The sequence below is a fragment of the Gossypium hirsutum genome, chromosome A11 (genome assembly GCF_007990345.1).
Source record: "Gossypium hirsutum isolate 1008001.06 chromosome A11, Gossypium_hirsutum_v2.1, whole genome shotgun sequence".
NCBI classification, from domain to species: Eukaryota; Viridiplantae; Streptophyta; class Magnoliopsida; order Malvales; family Malvaceae; genus Gossypium; species Gossypium hirsutum.
This window is the reverse complement of record NC_053434.1, coordinates 120122134-120142262: the sequence shown is the minus strand read 5'-3', so window position 1 is coordinate 120142262 and position 20129 is coordinate 120122134. Positions and strand designations below refer to the sequence as shown.

General features: G+C 30.0%; 3 protein-coding genes and 1 long non-coding RNA gene across 8 annotated transcripts; 1 reads left to right on the top strand and 3 right to left on the bottom strand.

Moving 5' to 3' along the window:
* Positions 1-3033: 3033 nt before the first annotated feature.
* On the top strand, positions 3034-7776 carry LOC107962332 (receptor-like cytosolic serine/threonine-protein kinase RBK2). 2 transcript variants are annotated; one of them, XM_016898677.2, is made up of 9 exons: positions 3034-3289; positions 3936-4048; positions 4131-4493; positions 4597-4848; positions 4936-5090; positions 6268-6347; positions 6428-6563; positions 6658-6807; positions 7421-7776. In XM_016898677.2, the coding sequence occupies exons 1-9, from the start codon at positions 3252-3254 to the stop codon at positions 7589-7591; spliced, it is 1458 nt and encodes a 485-aa protein (XP_016754166.1). In that variant the 5' UTR covers positions 3034-3251; the 3' UTR covers positions 7592-7776. The 2 variants fall into 2 exon arrangements, with proteins under 2 accessions (XP_016754166.1, XP_040936066.1); XM_041080132.1 differs by lacking the exon at positions 3034-3289 and adding an exon at positions 3336-3456.
* Positions 7777-8035: 259 nt separating this feature from the next.
* Positions 8036-10871, bottom strand: LOC107962342 (adenylyl-sulfate kinase 3). 4 transcript variants are annotated; one of them, XM_016898687.2, is made up of 7 exons: positions 10625-10871; positions 9736-9884; positions 9431-9580; positions 8888-9003; positions 8716-8800; positions 8499-8545; positions 8036-8383 (listed from the first exon to the last, which is right to left on the bottom strand). In XM_016898687.2, exons 2-7 carry the CDS (start codon positions 9857-9859, stop codon positions 8285-8287), a joined length of 621 nt encoding a protein of 206 aa, XP_016754176.1. In that variant the 5' UTR covers positions 9860-9884; positions 10625-10871; the 3' UTR covers positions 8036-8284. The 4 variants fall into 4 exon arrangements, with proteins under 4 accessions (XP_016754176.1, XP_040936070.1, XP_040936069.1 ...); XM_041080136.1 differs by having other exon boundaries at positions 8036-8379; XM_041080135.1 differs by lacking the exon at positions 10625-10871 and adding an exon at positions 10086-10487 and having other exon boundaries at positions 8036-8379.
* Positions 10872-13879: 3008 nt separating this feature from the next.
* Positions 13880-14780, bottom strand: LOC107904225 (uncharacterized). The gene is made up of 2 exons (XM_016830524.2): positions 14274-14780; positions 13880-14177 (listed from the first exon to the last, which is right to left on the bottom strand). The coding sequence occupies exons 1-2, from the start codon at positions 14433-14435 to the stop codon at positions 14073-14075; spliced, it is 267 nt and encodes an 88-aa protein (XP_016686013.1). The 5' UTR covers positions 14436-14780; the 3' UTR covers positions 13880-14072.
* A 2820-nt stretch (positions 14781-17600) lies between these two features.
* Positions 17601-18408, bottom strand: LOC107962350 (uncharacterized). The gene is made up of 2 exons (XR_001701605.2): positions 18222-18408; positions 17601-17951 (listed from the first exon to the last, which is right to left on the bottom strand). It is a non-coding gene; the product is annotated as an uncharacterized lncRNA (long non-coding RNA).
* Positions 18409-20129: the final 1721 nt, after the last annotated feature.

The following is a 20129-nucleotide window of genomic DNA, read 5'->3' as shown; positions in this document are numbered from 1 at the left end:
AATAAAAGTGTAGTAAATAAATATCACAATATTATATTATTTTATTATTGATTATATATATATTTTAATATTATTAATTTTACAGATTGAGTCTTAACTCAATTGGTATAGGCATAATACAGGAAGAGTTCTAAGCATTATGTAAAAAAAAAAGAGTAGATATCATCAGAACTTGTAATGAAATTATTTAAAAAAATATGAATTAATATTTTCTTATCGAATAACTATTAATTTAATATTTTATTATTTTGAAATACTTCTAACTTTTTAATATTAACAATCTCTTAGGAAGCTATTTATACAATTAAATCTCATTTTTTAATTGGTTTATAGGATAATTATTCTAAAACAATGAGTATAATTTAATATAAATAAAAGTCTAACTTAATATTAATTAAGTAGTAATTAAATGAAAATTAACGAAAATTTCTTTTATCTATTATTACAATTTTAAATTTTTTTTGGTGAATTTTATATTACTCTGCCGTTAAGTCAATGACTGAAGTTTAATGTGTATTTTTTATTAGCATAATAAAAAAAATTAACTTTCTAATGTTTATAAAATTTATTACTTTAGTCCTAATTTTAAGTAAATCAATAAATATATAAAATTGTTCAATTTAATTTTAAGTAAATCAATAAACATATAAAATTGTTCAATTGGATAAAAAAAATACAAAGATGTATATGTCTTCTTATCATATGTTTGATGGAATTAACAAAAGAAAACGTTAACGTTTGATACTTGGAAATACATTTTTTGAAAAGTAAAAAACTTAAAAATTAAAGGTTAAAATATGTTGTTAATTTGAGATTAAAAAGTTAATAATTAAGCCATTTTCGAGATTAAAAGTTAATAATTAAGCCATTTTCTTCTATACTTAAAAGGTTAAAATTTAAGTCATCTTATTTTTTTCGATTTAAAAATTTTCCGGTAAAATCCATCAATTTGACACGTTGATTGGGTTGTTTTTATATTATGTGACAAATGATTGGTAAAAAATAAGCATATTAAGGTAATAATTATTATAAAAAAAAACTATCAACGACAATGATGATTTGATTAGAAAAAATATTAAATCAGAAAAAAAAAGCATAGACTTCTATTTTTTTTTCTTATATTGTTTTGTAGAGAGAAGAATTTTTTTAAATAGATATAATATTTTATTAATCAAACATATAAAATGTCATTTAGAATTAGGGGCGAGACTCGTGACTAAATTAAGGACTGGCAGGGATTCGGCCCACTATTTTTTTTTTTTGGTTTTGTCCCTGTCTATAACCATGTTGTATAGAGTCAATTTTCTCTATAATAGTTCTATTTTTTTATCAAGATTTTACCTGTTATAGAGAAGTTATTGTTATATATCTAGAATAGTATGTTGTTATAGAAACATAATTTTTATAAACCTACAATAGAATTTATATCTAAATTTCTATCAAATAAAAAGAGTGAAAATTATACGAAAAAAATAGAGAAAGTAGAAATCAAATTAATAAAATTAAAATACATATACTTTGTGCATGCATGATTACTTTTATTCACATTTTATTTTACATTCTTTCACATAATTAATTATAATATTCATCAATCTAACAAGTTCAATTAATTAGTATGAGTTATCAAAATAAATAAATAAATTTATTTTGAGTTATTAAATTCAAATATTCTATTTATAAGTTTATGAAGTTCCAAATTTATGATAGAATATTAACGGGAGATCTTCATAGTTTATTGAATATTTATTCCACTTATTAAAGATTCTTTTTTCATTTAATAAAATATGAATAATAGATTTTTTTGCATGTGAAATTTAAATATTTATTAAATTAATATTTTAATTAAAGTTTTTTATTTAATAAATTATAATTAATAACCTTATGAAATAATTATAATTTTACTTAAAATTTTAGACAATATTTTATTTTAGAGAACTAATTTAATAAATAATGTACTTCACAACTATAGTTGGTTGTTGTTGTTGTTATAACGGAAAAAACTGTTATAGAATGTTAAAGTAAAACATAAAATTTTGATTATACTAAAAACGTATCTATTATAACGAAATGTCATTATAACAAATGACTGTTATAGAGAAGATCGACTGTATTTCATTAAAATAATCTAAACTGTCACTCAATTAGAATAATATAAATCACTCATGAATGAAAACCAAAATTGTTTGATTAATCCTATTAATCTAAATATTACATTAAGCTCATTCATATAGAAAAAATAGTTTAAAATATGCTGTCAATAATTGTATTTTGATAAAATTTGATATTTGGTCTACCTGCTTAAAATTTTAATTTAAAAAATTCAGTCTAATCATTGACATTATTAATATTTTCTCTCAAAATTTATCAACTTCGCACATTGATTAGATTGTTTTCATATAATGTGATATATGATTAGCGAAAAATAAACATGTTAACAAAATTTGACAAATTACAGATGATGATAATGATTAAACTTGTTAGGATGATCATTATTAGGCCTGAGTTGAATCCTAATGAACTCGTAGGTTTAACCCAAATACTAAGTTCACGGAGTGAGTTTGCAAGTTAAGTTTGTAGATTGACGAGCTAGACTTGGTCTCTGTATTGTGAGGTTGCATAAAGTCGGAACCATGTAGACACGTGTTTAGACTAGAGTAGGGAATATGTCTACATGCATGAAGTCTACTTAATCTGTCTTATCAATAAATAGTACCCTATCATATAAATAATCAGACCACACCATTTCTAAGATACACAAAAAAAAAATACTCAATAGGACTAATATTTTTAAATAATAAAAAGTTAATTTTTAACTTTAAGGATTAAATCTCAAATTTTATTAAATTACAGCACTAGCACATTTTAACTGAAAAAAAAATAATGGGTTCAACCACGTTAGAACAAACCAAGCATACTGTCGACACCGGAGGCCTTGTATGCTATCATAGAAATCTTTAAAGAGAGAGAGAGAAAGCAGTAAAAACTTTTCCATATATAGTTATTTTTAGAGTTTGAGGTTGCCATTTTCGGGGGCTTAGAATTAGAAAGCAAAACATAAACAATGGGAATTTTGTGGGGTTCAGAATTTAATTTGACTACTAAAGAACAGGGCTATAATATCATAGAAACCATTTCTAATAATTTTTTCTTCTCCCTTTTGTTTGGTGTCTCTCTCTTTCTCTTACTTGCTTTGCTTTCTCTCTGTCACATAGTTGTTTGGTTTGGTTTATTTGCTTGTTTTGATAGTGCTCATGGCTGACATTAATGACCAGAAACAAGCGACTTTAAGGTTTGTATGCCTCATGTCATCTCATTTGAGAGTGTCTTATCTTTTAAAAAATGCCTGCAAATGAGTTCTTAATTTGTTTTCTCCTTAGTTTTATTGAAAGTTCTGTTTTTCTTCTAATTTTGATTGAATATTAGATGAGCTCTTTTTGGTATTTTGTCTAATGGTTGGTGAGTGGTATCTCAATGGCTTCTTCCATTTGATTTTTTTGGAAAAGATATGAAAAATGTATAGATCTTCGTTTTTTTTGTGCTGTTTCTCTGTCTTACAAAGAAGATTGTTGGTTTTCATTCCTATTTAAGTGGTGATTTCAAGTTTTATTTTTGGGGATTTTCTAAACATAAATATACATGATAAACATGCATTTTTGGTTATTTTCCTTCAGGAATTTTCCCATTTTCATCATTTCTTATTCCCCTGTTACGTAAATAATGCTTATATATATATATTGGATTTTCAAGTTTTCATTGATGTGATTATGATTTTCATTCTTTTTTCTTTTGGTTATTCAACAAATCATTCACTTCTAAGTTTATAATTATCTCCTCCATAGCAAAGTCACCTATAAACATAATGAGACAAGCACAGATCCTGATTTCTAGCTTTTTATTTGGATTATTGATTTGTAATGACCATTGATTTCTTCCAGTTCGGACTCCATCGGTTCAGGCGATAGGCCGGAGCAGAACTTCGAAGATATGGTTGTTCAAGCAAGACATAGAAGACAAGAGGCTATGGTTTCTTCATATGGATCCGCCCATGGTAGTTATCTCTATCTTTATGTGGTTCATGTGTTTTAGTACTTCAAGCTCTTTACCACTCTTTGTTTCTTATTGCATCGAAGAATTACGGGGCCCCAACATCGAAAAGGAGAAACAAGATAGATCGTCTCCAAAAGGAGTTATAGAAGCATGCTTTGAAGGCTCGGAATCCAACAAAAATTCACCTGATAATAGCCCGCACGCATTAGTTAGTTGCACAGGTTCGGTAGCACTTTCTAACTGGAAAAAACTCTTCCAATTATGGAAAAGAAGATCGAAAAAGCACTTCGCTTCGATCCCCATTCTCTCTGCATCGAAGCGATCAAGAAAGAGCAGCAAGAGGGTGGAAGAGGATCCTATGATGCAAGAATTGTACAACTACAAGTCTTCTTTACAAAACTTTAGCCTACCCGAGCTCCGAGCTGCAACTGACAACTTTAACCGCGGTATGCAATTAATTTCAAGGCTTCAAATACTTGCAAAAACAGTAAAATATAATGGCATAAAGGTTTAGTGATGCAGACGAATATAAGGTTCTTTTTCTTGTAGAAAACATAATTGGAATGGGTGGTTACTCAATAGTCTACAAGGGTTGTTTGAAAGATGGAAGATTTGTCGCAATAAAACGTGCGACAAAAGGGACATCGGATGAGATGACAGCTGCCTTCCTGAGTGAGCTTGGCATTATAGCGCATGTAAACCATCCGAACACTGCTACATTGATTGGGTGTGGCGTAGAAGGAGGAATGCACCTTGTTTTTCAGTTATCTCCATTCGGCAGTTTGGCATCGGTTCTTCATGGTTTGTTCTTAATGGTCTGGATTGTATATCTCAAGTAGTAATTATTCAATTTTTATGAAATCTTGTGATGCTCTTGACTTTATCCAGGATCGAAAGGAATACTAGATTGGAGTAAAAGATATAAGATTGCTTTGGGTACGGCCGATGGCCTCACATATCTTCACGAGAGTTGCGAAAGGCGTATTATTCATCGAGATATCAAGGCTGAAAACATTCTGCTTACCGAGAATTTTGAGCCTCAGGTACTTCTCAAGTCTTAAATTCGTAGGCTACACCGAATTAGATGTTTTAAAAACAGAGGGCCGTGAAAGATTTGCAGGAATCCGGAGTGTACGGAGTCCAAAACACACATCTATGTCATTCATGATACAAAGAAATCATGAAACTGCTACTCCAATATTAAGTAATCCAGGTTATCTATGTGAACTAGCTACTATATATATATCGAAATGATCTATGCATACTTAGTGGCCAAAATCTATATTACTATTCTCTTTGAAAATTTTCAATAATTTTGCAGGACATGGTTTACTTCACTGTCCCTGTTGCTATTTACGTACTAAATCATAAGAACATATAGTTAGAGGAACACAAAAAAGTTGCATAATGCGTTGAAACATGCAGAAACTAATATTCCCCATACATTGTTTTTGTAAGCCTTTTCGATATATTTGGAGGATCATACTCTAATACTCATGTTTGAATATGTGTTGGATAAGAATACTTCAAGGAAAATGACGAGTAAGGGTAATATAGTATAACATTGTAAAACGAGAAAATTTATACTACTAATGAGTAGATGCAGGAAAAAAAATCATTGCTTATGGAGGCATAGACGACCATGTGTATTTTTGAGCTTAGGTCATTTTATCTGCAAAACGATAAGGATTTCTATTTGCTCTACTCTGAAACTTTTCAATGCCATACATTGGATCACCTAATACTAGTTATTTTTTCCATTTCTCCTAGTTAAACTGGTCAAATTATATTGGTTATGTTGCTGTCCTAGATCATGGTTGTTATACCGGATGCTTTCATTAAGTGCGGGCGGAGCCTTGTGCAAGCTTTAATTTTTAGATCGTAAATTTGGCAACTTTGGGTCGAGCCAATGCGAAGCGTATGTGAGATATTGATTGCTTTCTTCCTTTGTGCTCACTCTTCTGGTGGCTGTAGTTATGGTGAAAGTTTTGAATATTACATGTCGTGTTTTAGTTATGAAAGTCGAGTTTTCTGACTCCATATCCTGCCAAGAGGCTTGCAGGGATGTCAGTTTCGTGCTTTTCTTTGTTAATATAAAACAATTTATGTATAAGAACTAAGTTTATGACAGTTGTTTTATAAAGCTCTTAATGATCTGTTGTATTACCATTCCCTTTCTTCGTTCTATTGTTTGATTATGTTGGCCGATTTCTCATCCAGATTTGCGATTTCGGCCTTGCAAAGTGGCTACCAAAACAGTGGACTCACCACAATGTATCGAAATTTGAAGGCACCTTTGGGTTTGTAAGCCTAAAGTATCTGTATCGAGTTAATAAATACTTCTTTGGTAACGCTGACACATTTGTTTCTCGAGATGCAGCTACTTGGCTCCTGAATACTTCATGCATGGCTTAGTTAATGAGAAAACCGATGTATATGCATTTGGAGTTCTACTTTTGGAGCTCATTGCAGGACGGAGAGTTTTAGATGATCAACAACAAAGCATCGTAATATGGGTATATTTCCTCGAGATGAATTTGATCCCTCCAAACTCCAATTATATTGTAATCGTAAAAAAAATGGTTACTTATACTCTTTTGATTCTTGTAGGCAAAGCCTCTGCTTGATAAGAATGATATTAAAGGGCTCATTGATCCTTCCCTAGGTGATGATTATGATCCAAAGGAAGCGAATCGCATGGTTTCGACTGCCTCTTTGTGCATCGAGCACTCTCCTATTCTTCGTCCTCAAATGAGTCAGGTTCGTGATAGATTTTGAAGTTTTCGAATATCTGTTCAAGAAATTAATTAACTGGAGAACTATTTACGAGTTATAAAATCAAAGAGTGACACATTATTGTTCATCTCATTAAGCTAGGAAATCGTAGGTACTTTCATGATTGAATTCTTTCTTATTGATAAATCCATGGTGGTTCATTTATTTCTGGCATGCTGATATTTTTCAATGTTATGATTTGTGTGTTAGTTCATGTTCAACGGTAGCACCCGCTTGTCAGACTGTTACTCATGTTGTAAAACAAGCCATTAAGTAGTAGGTACAAGAATAAAACTCTTGTTGGTGACTTAAGGACAATAACATTTTCATTCCGGTGCTCTCATTTTCGGATGATTGTTGAAGTTGATATGACTTTTAAGTGTTTATAACTGTTATTGATTTATAACTGTTATTGAAGTGCATTTGATCGGTTTGAAAATTTCAATTGTTTTGTTTTGTCATCAAATAGATGTCTTGGTCTTTGACTCATGCTTTATGTCTGCTTTTTGTTCAAGAGACGGAAGCACTGCAAACAAGTGAAATGGGTACACCGGGAATAACATAAATAACAGGTTAACCTAGTTTGTTTTTGTTGCAGGTCACAGTACGACTGAGGTGTGATGGACATCTTGCAAACTGTTGTAAAAAATCCTGGAATCGATCAATCCGAAGAACATACTCGAACGAACTCCTCGATGCACAAGAATACAACTCAACAAAGCATCTAAACAGCATTGATAGGCTTCGGGAAATTGATTTAAGTTCTTGAAAGCTACAAGTATGGAGGTTCACCGAAAGCCCTATGGATGCAAACCATTTGATGCTGTTCTCCATGGTGGTCGGAAGTACCGGTTTGTAGTTAATCGAAAACTGACTCAATTTTTATTTTTCTGAATTTCATGGGACACAGAATTTTCAAAATGAAATTATTTATACAGACAGTTACGACCGTTATTTTACAGTCTCTTTATTTACTAGTATTTATCGCAATTGATGATAATAATGTCTATATACATTACATGATTTGAATTGAAAATGCACCTGCCATCTCGGTTTCAATTTCTGCAGGATAAAATACACAAATAAGACTTGATTTTCGATACATGCCACAATTTTCCTGGATCCACCATGAATGCACCAGTACGGAGTTTATTCCGCGACATGGCATATCCACTTGAATGCACTCACTTTAAAGACTAGAATGTTGTAAATATAAGAAGTTCAAACTGAGACACGAGTGGTGTTCATTCATAAATATCCAGAATACAAGTAATAAATCCAATGACCTCAATCCGTAATTTCCAGTAAAAAAATGGAGTTGTTAGTGACCTTGATGTGCCCACTAACTTGAAAACCCTGTCCACTTAAAAGATAACAATTACTTGGGACGAAAGGAATACAAAGTTGGCGGGCAATTGAACTCGACTGAGAATGCTCGACCATGACAACCGAGAATTGGTCGCTAATCTTGCAGATATCCTTTGTCCTCCAAGTAAGTAACTACTTCCTCAGCCATGGCACTAGGTGTGGGACAAACTCCATCTTTCTGATTTAGTTCTATCTATAAAGGAGGAAAACGATTACCCATAAACTAGCAGTATTTATATCAGAATAATAGCCTAATTTTAATTCACAATGCCGCCGCTAATAATTTCCGTATTCAATTAAACACATACCTCACAGTTCAAAGGTGGTTCGTAAGGATCATCTATGCCAGTAAAACCTGCAAAAGTAACGCAATTAGTTGGTAAAGGATAAATGAGGAATCATCTTCTACAATTCATCCATTAAAAAAGAAATCACCATGAATTTCTATATGACAATGCGTATATATTGCTGTTAACATGAACAAGGCAACTTAATGTTAATGAATGTATGAAGGAAATTGAGCACCTTTAATCTTTCCAGCACGGGCAAGCTTGTAAAGACCTTTCGGATCTCGCTCTTCACATAATGCTAGGGGCATGTTCATGAAAACCTGCAAGTGTACAAAGAAAAAGGCATTTCAACTTAAGTACAAACAACAACATAAGCAAAGATGAGAACCACTTAGAAGGAGCCTTGCCTCGATAAAAGCATCCGGCAACATTGCTCGGCATGCATCACGGTCTTTCCTATATGGAGATATTAGACTGGCAATGCAGATTAAACCAGCATCTGCAAAGAGCTTTGCCACTTCACCTGAATTAGACGCACAAAATGTTAGAAACAACATGAAATGAAATAAATCAAAGAAGAACAGTGCCCTAACCGGGCTCTTCCAAAAGAAAAGCCGAACTCGTGTAAACCATCTAGTTACCCGGACTCCAATGTGAATGTTGGATATGGGTATACTTAAAAAAAATTTCTAAGTCTATTCATATCTTTGGAGAATCATTCCCTCATATTGTGTCAAATACAGGTACTTCAGGGAAAGTGAAGAGTTGAAGCAACAAAGGTAACAATCATATACAGTAATAATACAGTGTTTAATAACAGTTAAACTGCAGATAGCTGAACTTTTGCCACGATTTGCAGTCATATATTACAAGTCTTGCTTGCTGGACAAAACTATTTACATAAACCAAACACGTTAGCTATATAGACTTCTACTTCTCAACATACTTACCAACCCTGCGAATATTTTCTGTTCGATCTTCAGCCTTGAAACCAAGATCCTTGTTTAATCCATGCCGAACGTTGTCCCCATCAAGTATGTAGGATAGCTTGCCTCTTGTATGAAGTTCCCTACTTAGTGAACATGCAAGTGTGCTTTTACCTGAAACATGATCATTGGATCTAAGAAGCATTTTTCAAATTTGAAACCAGGATGAAGCAAAGCAAGCTGATAATTGTTTTAAGTTTCAAGGAATGGGAATCATGGCTCGGAAGGAAAAATAGAAGCAGATAAGAGAGTCATTTTTTACTGTAAACCTGATCCGCTAAGACCAGTGATCCATACAACACAACCCTTTTGGTTAAGTAGCTTCTGTCTCTCAAGCTTCCCAACAGGCGATTCTTGCCAAAATATATTTGTCGAATTTCCCATAGTCGACATCTTAACTTCCCTAGTCTTCAATTCTCTATGAATACGAGAAGTAAACACAGAATCAGTATATGACAACCAGATTACTGTATACCAGACACCACTAAAAAATAGTATGAGAGGTTTATAGTGCCCATTGTATATACAGAAGCCTCTCTAAACCTCAATACTTAATAACTACGATGTTCAGACCCAGGTGTCAGTATTGAATACTTGGAGCCCTCTTAGAACATCATACCCTCGTATCCATATCGAGATATGTGTCGGATCAGAGAAAGATAGCTTCATAGTTTATAGAAATTCATAAAATGTTCTTAATTTTCTAAAAATTAAGCTGCTGAAGGATACATAAACTTGATTTTCATTTTTCCATTTCATTCACATTGTTCTAGTCACTACTTGGAATCTTCTAAAATATGTTTCAAATCGATAAAACATGCTTATTTCTTCACAAATCTCTTTAATCCTACACATCATAGTGAGGGAAGCAAATCTCCACCATTAAACAGCTAATAGGACAGGCAAAACAGCAAACACATAAAATGCATCTTCTATTTATCTATAAAAGGATCAAAGCTTAAAAACCCAAATCATTTCGTAGCAGACTTGCTGTGATCTAACAGTGATAACTTCAATAAACCCCAAAGGGAAAATGCTTCATCATTTACATATAAACCCCAAAAAAGGGTGCATGTTTTTATCACATTTTGAGTAGTTTTCTAGAAATCAAAAACTACCCATCACATGAAAGTAAGTAACAAAGAGGTTGGCAAGTACCTGAGAGAGAGGACAAAAATTGAAGCTTGATTGAAAGTTGAAAGCTTAGCAAGTTTGGGGGGGAGTAAAAAGGAAACAAAAGAGAAACCAATTTTATTATTTTAGTTCTTGACTGAAAATATATATAATTTTAGAGAGAAAATAATATATTATAGGAGCTTAAGACGGCATAGACATAGGAAAGAAAGTAACAAAGCAGGGATTTTTAGGAATTTGATTCTATAAGTTTAAAAAATTATGAAAATAATCCATATTAATTATGAGAATAACTTGATTTTTATGGTAAAGTTGGATGCCACTTTTTTTTCAGGCAGCACCGCCCTAAAAATTCCTCACAGAAAACAAAATTTTTGAAGTTGTCTAATAAATTAGTAGTACTGGACTGAAACGTGTAGGAGAAAAATGTTTAGGGACTTGATGAAGTAATTATCTTTTTTAATTAGTTGAAAAAGGGGTCCCACTTGAAAGTATTGCAGCATCTAATTAAACTTTTAATTTATTTACATGGTAATTTATCCTATTTTAAAATTAAATTTAAATAGCCTTTAAAAGATGACAAGTGGTCTTTTTATCAGATAACTCTATCCTCGAGCTCGAGATTTTAGTATTTTCAGAATAGTTCCCTCATTTATTGCGACTTGACTAATGATTAAACTCGCTTCATTAAAATTTCTATTGTGACGAAGCATTTGCTACTGTAGAATAAACCAATTTTAAAATAGGATAACATGCTCGATAAGGTATGAGTTCTAGTAAGAATAATAAAAACAAATCCTTCTCATTTTTTTAAAAACAATAAAATTAAAAATTATATAAAATTCTTATTTAAATTAGCCAATATATTCCTCAAATTTTTTTTTCAAGTTTATCTAAATTCAAATATGCTAGGGAATGAATTGAAAATATTTAAATTTAGAATTTAGCCTATTTACTTTTATTCTTAAAAATTTAGTTCTTTTATTTTTCAAAATTCAAAATTTAAGTTCAATTATGAACGTTGTTAAGAATTTTTTGTTAAATTTATTTCATTACAATTTTTTTAATTAAATTTTTTATAAGTAAATTTTTTTATTTCAAAATGTTATATCAATAAATTTAATAAAATAATTAATTTTATTAATAATTAGACCTGAATGTTAAAATCTAAAAAATAAATTTAAAAAACTAAATTCAAAATTTATAAAGCCTACATTAACCTATAAAAATTTAAACCAACAGTAAAACCATTTGTCATTAAAGCTACCCACAAAACCATTAAATTTACACATGGTACAAAACATTGAAGTAACTATGACAATAAAGAAAAAGAGAGCGTAATGGTGCCAAATACAAAGCATTTTTAAAAAAAATCACGCGTCTCCTAGCATCCTCTTTATTTTCTTCCAAAGCAAAAACTCTCATCTCAAAGCCTTCATCTTTTTCTCGTACATTATTTGAAGCGGGCTGTTAGGAAAAAAAAATTTAGAATAGTCGAAATTAAATTATAATTTTTATGATAGTAAAAATATAATTTTATTATTTTAATAGTTTTTATTTTTATAATTTTTTAAAAGATTAAATTAACTTTTTATCATTTTTAAGAGAGTTAAAAAATAATTTTATTTTTATTAATTTAAAATTTTAAAAATTTTAAAAATCTAAATAAGAAATTAAGTTGTTGGTTTCAAATGTGTTTCAACCTATTTTTTAATTACAACTATTTGTTACTCATTCTCCTTTGTATAGTTGTTATATTAAAATCAATTTCGACGTTGAAGAGGCAATAGCAAACCGTAGGCGGCGGCTTTAACAGCAACGTAGCAAACGGCAAAAATCATAAAGGTTTATCTTATCTTCCAATTTTTAAAAAAAAATTATTTTAACTCTTTATTTAATTTTTCATCTCTTCTGGATATTAAATTTATACTATTTATCAAATCATCTCAAAATAGATATAAAAGTTAACATTTATTTACTTTCCTAACGTATCGTGCACTTGAACTGTAATGTGAATGTCATATTAATAATTAATTAATTTTTAATTTTTTAAAATATTTTTAAAATATTCTTTTATAATTAATTGTAATGTGACATGATAATCCACGTGCATTTCACGTTATTAAAATTAACAAACCTTAGTTAAAAAAGACTAAAAATTAAATGGAGAGCAAAAATGACTTTTTTTTATAAAGTTGATGGGCCAAATAAATTATTATGCCAAATAAAAACTAATTCACCCGATTTATTTCTATTTTAATTTTTACATTTTAGCTTTTTTTAAGGTTGACATGTAATGAAAATTAAACAGGTTAAAGATTACATTAACCCAAACCAGTTTCAATTTTCAATTTTGTAGTGGTTCAGATTGATTCGATTAAAAAAGGTTTTGTAATATTGATTGAATTGTTGAACCAACTGATTTTTAATTCAACCATGTCAACCGTCTGATTTAGTTTGATTTCAACAACTATGATTTATTTTTGTTATACAGTTGTCTTGACAAGGACACGTGGTAGAGCAAGAGGTGACTTGTCATGGACCCTTCATCGAGGATTGCTTGGGACGATCCGTGAGTGTAACCCTCCATTTAGCATCCTTTAATGTGACTCTCGTCCAAAACCATCCATAAGTGACCCTCCACAAGTCCTAGTTAAGACGAATCACTACGAACTCTCTGTGGGGACCACAAAGTATAACAATCTCTATAAAGAAAATATCATAGCAGGATCACACAGTACTACATATGGCGGCAATTGATTTGTAACGGCTCTACAACCTGGCCAATCACGTAAGCAAGCTACCTTTCATATTGTCAACTACATGGCATAACGGGATAGGGATACCCCTTATGTATACCCTATAGCATGACAGACAAAGGATCTCCTCCTTCCTTGAGAAAAACCCAAGTATTCCTCCTCTCCTCCACCTATTCCGACTCTCCGCTTGATATAGATAAACCAACTTCCTTATCTCCACCACCTTCTCCTCCTTATTTCCTCTTTTGTTAATATAGTGTTAACAGTTTTTAATGCTTTTATGTAGTTTTTATAACTCAACTACAAGTCATTACAATTACAAATGAAGAATTTTATCCGATAACCACATCGAGTTATAATTAAATTTATAATCGAATCAAACTCTTAAACAGATTAAAACTCACCGAAAACTGTTTTCTCTATCCACAAATTTAAAATTCGAAAATTTATTCAAAAAGCATTAAGCTCTAATATAGAAATAAAATTTGCAGGAAATTCAGTTAAGAACCAAAGATTCTAATTATATAAATTTTCATTCATAAAACATGGTAAATCTACAATAATTGAGAACTTTTCATCTCTTTAGATTCAAATTTCCCTATCTTTGGAAACAACAACGAACTCAATTTCTCATACATACATTCATACATATTGAATAAGAAAAAGAAAAAAAAAAGTGGTTTGACATAATTCTACAATTCAATCAAAAACTGTTAAGAGCTCTTTAATTTCTCATCATTCTTCAATTCCTTAAAATTCCTCCACAAATACCTTCCACTAGCCATATCAACAAATACCCAGAATCCATTCTTAACCATCTGGAAATTCAATAATAGGAAAAAAAATTACAGTTAATTTAAATAATATAATGATATGAACATGATTTATATGATAATACGAACACGAATGCATACCATTTTGAAACTGAAATCTTGTTCATTTTTGGCAACAATTTTCCTTGAATCTTCAGAAACCCCATCATCGGCATCAACCGATGAACCCACCGCCGTTCTCCAAGCGAAATACCCAGCTAAAATCGCCGAGAAAAACACCAATAAGAACCTCATAGGACACATGTTTTTCAATTTTTTTCTTCAATGAAAGAGAAAGATTTGGAGATTCGATAAGAAACCCAGAATTTTTTTTTCTTTGTTTATGTGATGGTAGATTGGAATTACGAAGAATGTATAAGGAAGAAAGCTGAAAATTAAAGAAAAAAATGGTGAGTATTTTTTTGGGGGGAAAACGCCAGAGAATGTAAAAAGTGTTTAAATGATATACTGGAAAAAAACGCGTTTGCTGAAGATTGAAGTTTTCTCCTCAAAAAAGGGCTTTTGGTATATTATTGTATGGCTTCACAAAGTCAAATGATGGCTCACCAACTCCATTAATAATTTGATCGTCATTTTATCGATTTTCAGTTTTGGGTTTTAGCAGCAAAGATGAAATATTTAATTATAGCTTTTAGTCTCTAGAAAAAGGGAAATATCGACCAAAAAGGGTGAAAAGAACCCTAATTTGTTTCTAATTTAAGATATATTTATAAATTAAACCTTTAATATTTACATCTTTTATCAATTTAACTCTTATTCTTTTTTTAGTTAAATTTAGCCCTTGACCTATTAAAATAATCAAATTGTTATTTTTTTAACTAAAGTATTGACTAAAACGTTAAATTTTTAAACATGAAAACTCTCATGGCAATCTAAGTGTACTTCATTTTTTTTTAATCTTTTTGAATTTTTAAAATTTTAAATTTTATAATTCTAAATTATTTATTAACATGGAATATAAGACAAACAATGTTATATTAATATGAAATACACTTGGGCTCAGGGGTGAAGCCAACAATTCATTATTAAGGGGCCAAAATAAAATTTTAAAAGTTTGGTGGCTAAAGTTAAAAATTTGTTCAAAAGATAATTAAATTGAATACTTCATAACTAAAAGGGACTAAAAGAAATATTATACCCCTTAACTAAGGGAGGACAAGGCCACTATCTAATCTACCCCTCTAGCTACATCCCTACTTAGACGTTAACATTAATATTTAATGTTTTAATCAGTTGATGGCTGAATATTATTCAATGCATTGCTCAATACCCCTATAATATTCGAAGGCATTGTTGGTGAACCGGATTCATTGAGTACCCATGTCAAAAACCGCGCTAAGACAGTAAACATGAGCCTTATCCTCGAATAAAATCTCATTTCAGTCTCTTTAATTTATTTAAAATTATAAAGTAATATAAAGATAAAATTATATTTTAATTTTTAATATGATAAAATTTCAATTTAATATTCTTAAGATTTTGACATAAGAAATTAATATACTGATAAAATTATATTTTAGCTTGTCACTTATCTAAGTTCAAGTTTTACATGTACAATTGCAAAGCAGTCATAATCTCATTCTAATTTTTAAATAAAAAAATAAACGTATTTGAGTACGCTTAAATCCACGTTCTCTCATACTACAATAATTTCGATACCAACCGAACTAATACCTAATCAGCTTCAATCCTAATATTTAAATATGTGATGAATGAGTTTTATCCCATTTTTTTCTTGATTCTTTGCTTGTTTATAAAAATAAAAATATATAAATATTAATATAAAAGAATTGTAGAATTAGTTTATGAGTTAACTTGAGCTTGGTCCGAATTGTGCTTATATAAATATATAAAGAGAGTAAAATTTAGGCCTATTCAACAATGAACCATAGAAAATGTCAAAAAGAGCATGAGGCTGCCATTTTCTAAATCTCCCAACAGAATTTTTCTTCTTACTAAAATTAAAATGACCTCACATTTTAGGTATTTTTAATTGATATTTATAGGCAACAATTAAAAATAATTTATTATTACGTTTTGATACACATTAATTACACTTTTCTGATATTTTTTATTTATTATTTATTTTATGAGTAGAAATGAACAAATAAGGTCGGTCCAAGTTTTGCATATCCATCCAATTATTAACTACGGCTTTTTCTAAATCTTAGCTGTAGAGGACAAAATCCAAAGGCATTATTAATTATGAAAATAATCCAATCTAAAAATTTTACACGTAAATGATTCAATTTCTGTCAACCTTTCATTATCGATTAATGATTGTATTTTAAAAAATAATAATTTTTAAGTGGTACAATTCGATAAATTGATAGTACTAAATTGAATCGTAATTATATAAATCGTTTAAGGATCTAATAAAATAATTACGCTTTTTAAATTGATTGAAGTGTGATTATATAATACTGTGGAAATCATTTTAATTTAGATATTTTTATAATTAATCAAAAATTTTAAGTTATTTAAAGGAAAAAAAAAGCGTTAGGCAGCCACACGAACATGTTTGACTTTTTGCATTGTTGGGTAGTACCAGTCGATAAGCATGACTTTTTGCATTGTTGGGTGGTACCACTCGATACTTTTTGACTTTCGAAAGTACCAAGTTGGGCAATATGATCACAACTCTGCTTAAAATTTAGATCACACTGATTCACTTCTTTTTTCTAGAGGTAAATTCAATTATAAATTTTTAAGGTAGTAAAATATAGATTTTGTTTTATATGAATTTATAATTTCATTGTTTTTAAAGGAATTAAATATTTTTTGAGAGAATTGAAACATAATTTTATCTCATATTAATTTTTAATTTAATTATATTTAAGGAATTAAAATTACAATTTTATATTTGAGGCGGAGCCAAAACCCTTGCTTACTTTCCTTGTATTCACTAAAATAACAAAGTTATTTTCATCACTAAATATTAAGTGAAGTAATAATGTATATTGTACTTTCAAGAAAGATGCCAATTTAAATATTAGAGATAATATTATTGAAAATGATAACCCCAAACATAAATTATAAAAAAAAAACTAAAACACAAACCAAATAAATAACTATAAAATAATTATTTAAACCCAAAAATCTAAACTCAAAATTATCACTAATCTAAAATGAACTCAATTTTGATTTGACAGACTTCCAAACTCTATTATTTGGATGTTATTTGAGATCAAACTGTAGCTATGAAAGTAATAGTCTTAAGTATCATAATAATTCACTAGAGAATCTCATGTGTGGAGTTATTTTTTTAAGTATATTATTTAATTTGTATAAAAAAAATTTGAAGTAGAAGATTTTTTTCAAAATTAAGTAAATTAATTCTACGGTTTCACAATAAGTGAGTAATTATAATAAGTGAGCAATTTCAGACAATTAATTATTTTGTTAATGTCTCTATCAATTGTACATAATTTTTATTAGTATAATAATAAATTTAACTTTTGATGTTTACATTGTAATGGGCCAAATCTGCCCGGGCCCGTGTAAACACAAAACAAACAAAAACAAAACAAAAAAAATACAAAAAATATATAAAACCCAATACATGACCCAAAAACCAAACTTAATATCCTAGCCCAATAAGCCCAATCCCGAATAGCCCAAAAAGCCCAAAAACTTCAACACTTTCGGGAACCCTAGGTCACCCTCTTGCGCCGCAACAGCCTCGCAACGACCGTACCACCTCCGTACCCTAGCCTAGACCCGTACCCGAGCGCCAACGCACAGCCCCGTGCTCCGTACCTGCAAAAGAAAACAAACGAAAGCAGCAACAAGCCAATACAAAAGCAGAGGACAAAAATTGTTGTTTTCTTTAGTTATTCGGCTATGAAGCCTTTGATTTTCGATTGTAATACGACTACGAACAGATTACACAAAAAAAAGAGGAATCAAATACAAAGAAGTTGAATATTCTGCAAAGGTTGTTCCCTGTTTTCATTTTTACGCCTCTATTTTCTTTTTATTTTGAAATCTATCTCAAAAACAAAAAAAGAAAGCAAAAGAGAGGTTTACCTTGCGAGTTGGCCGTCGTATCCCCTTCATTTCGTCGAAATCGGGGTTTAGAAGGGATCCCACGACCGAAATGGTCATCCTTTGAAGCCCGGGGCTGTTCGTCTCTGCTGATAGACGTAGATCGGCGCTAAAGGGGGAGTTCTAAGGTCAGACGAGAGGGATAAGAGGGGCTAGGGTTTGTTTGGCCGAATGATTCAGCTTTAGGTCCTTTTAAAGGACCAAATACGACGCCGTTTTAAGCCCTTTTCAATGGCTCAGAAACGACGTCGTTTAATCGGGCCCGACCCGATCCAGTTTGCTGCCCCGATGACCCGCGTGTTTTTGCAATGAGGGTATATTTCCAAAATCGGCCCCTCTCCTTTCGCACGACGTTTCAATCAGCTCGCACTCATGCTTCAGGATTTTTCTTTATTACCCCTGCAATTTGTGCGTGTTTGCACTCTAGTCCACTGTACAGTGTCGCGTTTTGGGCATCTAGAATATTTCCAGCTTTAGTCCCTACATACTTGCGCGGATTATTTATTGACCCAATTTTCGATTTTTTTTTATTTATAAACTATTCATCCTATTTTAATTCATTTTTATTTTAGTTTTCTATTTGTATAACTTACCTTTTAAACATATTTAATATCTCTATATCGATCTATCTTAATCATTTTGTTTGGTTATATTTGTACATTTGTTTTTGAAGATTTTATTTAGATTATTTTAACATTCTTGTACAATATTCTTTTAGATAATATATATATTTGTACATGTAGTATTTTAATTGAGTTTTTGACTCGTAATGCTTATTCTTTTAAAATTCCTAATATTTTCATATACGTGTATATATGTGTTGAGTTCTTTTTGAAAACTCTATTTTGTTTATAAAATCATCTTTTTAAAATTCTTTTCACGTTAAATTATTTTAGCACTTTTATATAACATTTTGATTAAATACTTATATATATATTGGTACATATATTTGATCTATATACTTTATTAGATCCATGATTTTATACCTATAGTCTTCTTTGTGTAACGAGTTCAAGGTTCTTTTTATCATGTTATTTCGCTGTTTGTATGACATTTCTTTAAATATTCTATATATGTGTCATGTACATTTTTTTTTAATCAAGGTTCATAATTTGCAATTTATAATATTTGTACTTTAAAGTGCTTAACATTTTTATATATTTGTTGAACTATTTCAATAACTTTTTCATATATTTTTAATCATCATTTTATAGTCCATTTTTATACTATATTATTTAAAATATCTATGTAACACTTGCTCAAATGTTTCACGTATATTTGTTCATAAATGGTTAATAATTTAGTTCTATGTACATATTTAGTCCCATACTAAGGTTATTTTATGAATTCTCTTAAATTTTTTTCTATATATATATATACTTTCTTTTACGTACATAAGTCACCCTTTTAAGAATACATTTTACCACACATTGTTTTGGTTTAAAATTTCACACTTAAATACTATTTTTATACATGTACACATGTTTCATAAATCTATTTTGTGTATTAAGTCTTGTCACATATCTTTATTCTCATTCTTTTATGTTACATTATTTAAATCATCATGTAGTTTGTCAACTTTTAAATGTATTTGTATTTAAAATATTTTACATGCAATTTGACCTAAACTTTCATTCTATAATATCGGTTTCAAAAAAGGTTTTATACATATATCCTTAGTTTTATACAAATTTTCAACCTATATTTTATATGTCCATTTATTCGTCATTATTGTGAAATAGTTTTATACCATATTGTTTCTTTGGTTTGCATTTTGTTTGGTGCCTCTAATAATTTTTATTATGCCATGTATGTTGTCGTTGCATTTTATGTATTCATTATTGTCAAGCTAATTATTCTCCATGCATGATTGAAGTTGAGTTATATTTC

What these genes read in the sequence shown, in the direction of transcription:
- LOC107962332 (XM_016898677.2), top strand. Translation starts at nt 3,252, where the DNA reads ATGGCTGACATTAATGACCAGAAACAAGCGACTTTAAG. An exon ending in TTTGGCATCGGTTCTTCATG is followed by an intron (nt 4,849 to 4,935) that starts GTTTGTTCTTAA and finishes GACTTTATCCAG; the next exon opens with GATCGAAAGGAATACTAGAT. An exon ending in AACAAAGCATCGTAATATGG is followed by an intron (nt 6,564 to 6,657) that starts GTATATTTCCTC and finishes TGATTCTTGTAG; the next exon opens with GCAAAGCCTCTGCTTGATAA.
- LOC107962342 (XM_041080133.1), bottom strand. Translation starts at nt 10,135, where the DNA reads ATGAAGCTATCTTTCTCTGATCCGACACATATCTCGATATGGATACGA. An exon ending in ATCTCGATATGGATACGAGG is followed by an intron (nt 9,885 to 10,085) that starts GTATGATGTTCT and finishes TCGTATTCATAG; the next exon opens with AGAATTGAAGACTAGGGAAG. An exon ending in CCGTGCTGGAAAGATTAAAG is followed by an intron (nt 8,546 to 8,715) that starts GTGCTCAATTTC and finishes TTACTTTTGCAG; the next exon opens with GTTTTACTGGCATAGATGAT.
- LOC107904225 (XM_016830524.2), bottom strand. Translation starts at nt 14,435, where the DNA reads ATGTGTCCTATGAGGTTCTTATTGGTGTTTTTCTCGGCGATTTTAGCT. An exon ending in AAGATTTCAGTTTCAAAATG is followed by an intron (nt 14,178 to 14,273) that starts GTATGCATTCGT and finishes TTGAATTTCCAG; the next exon opens with ATGGTTAAGAATGGATTCTG.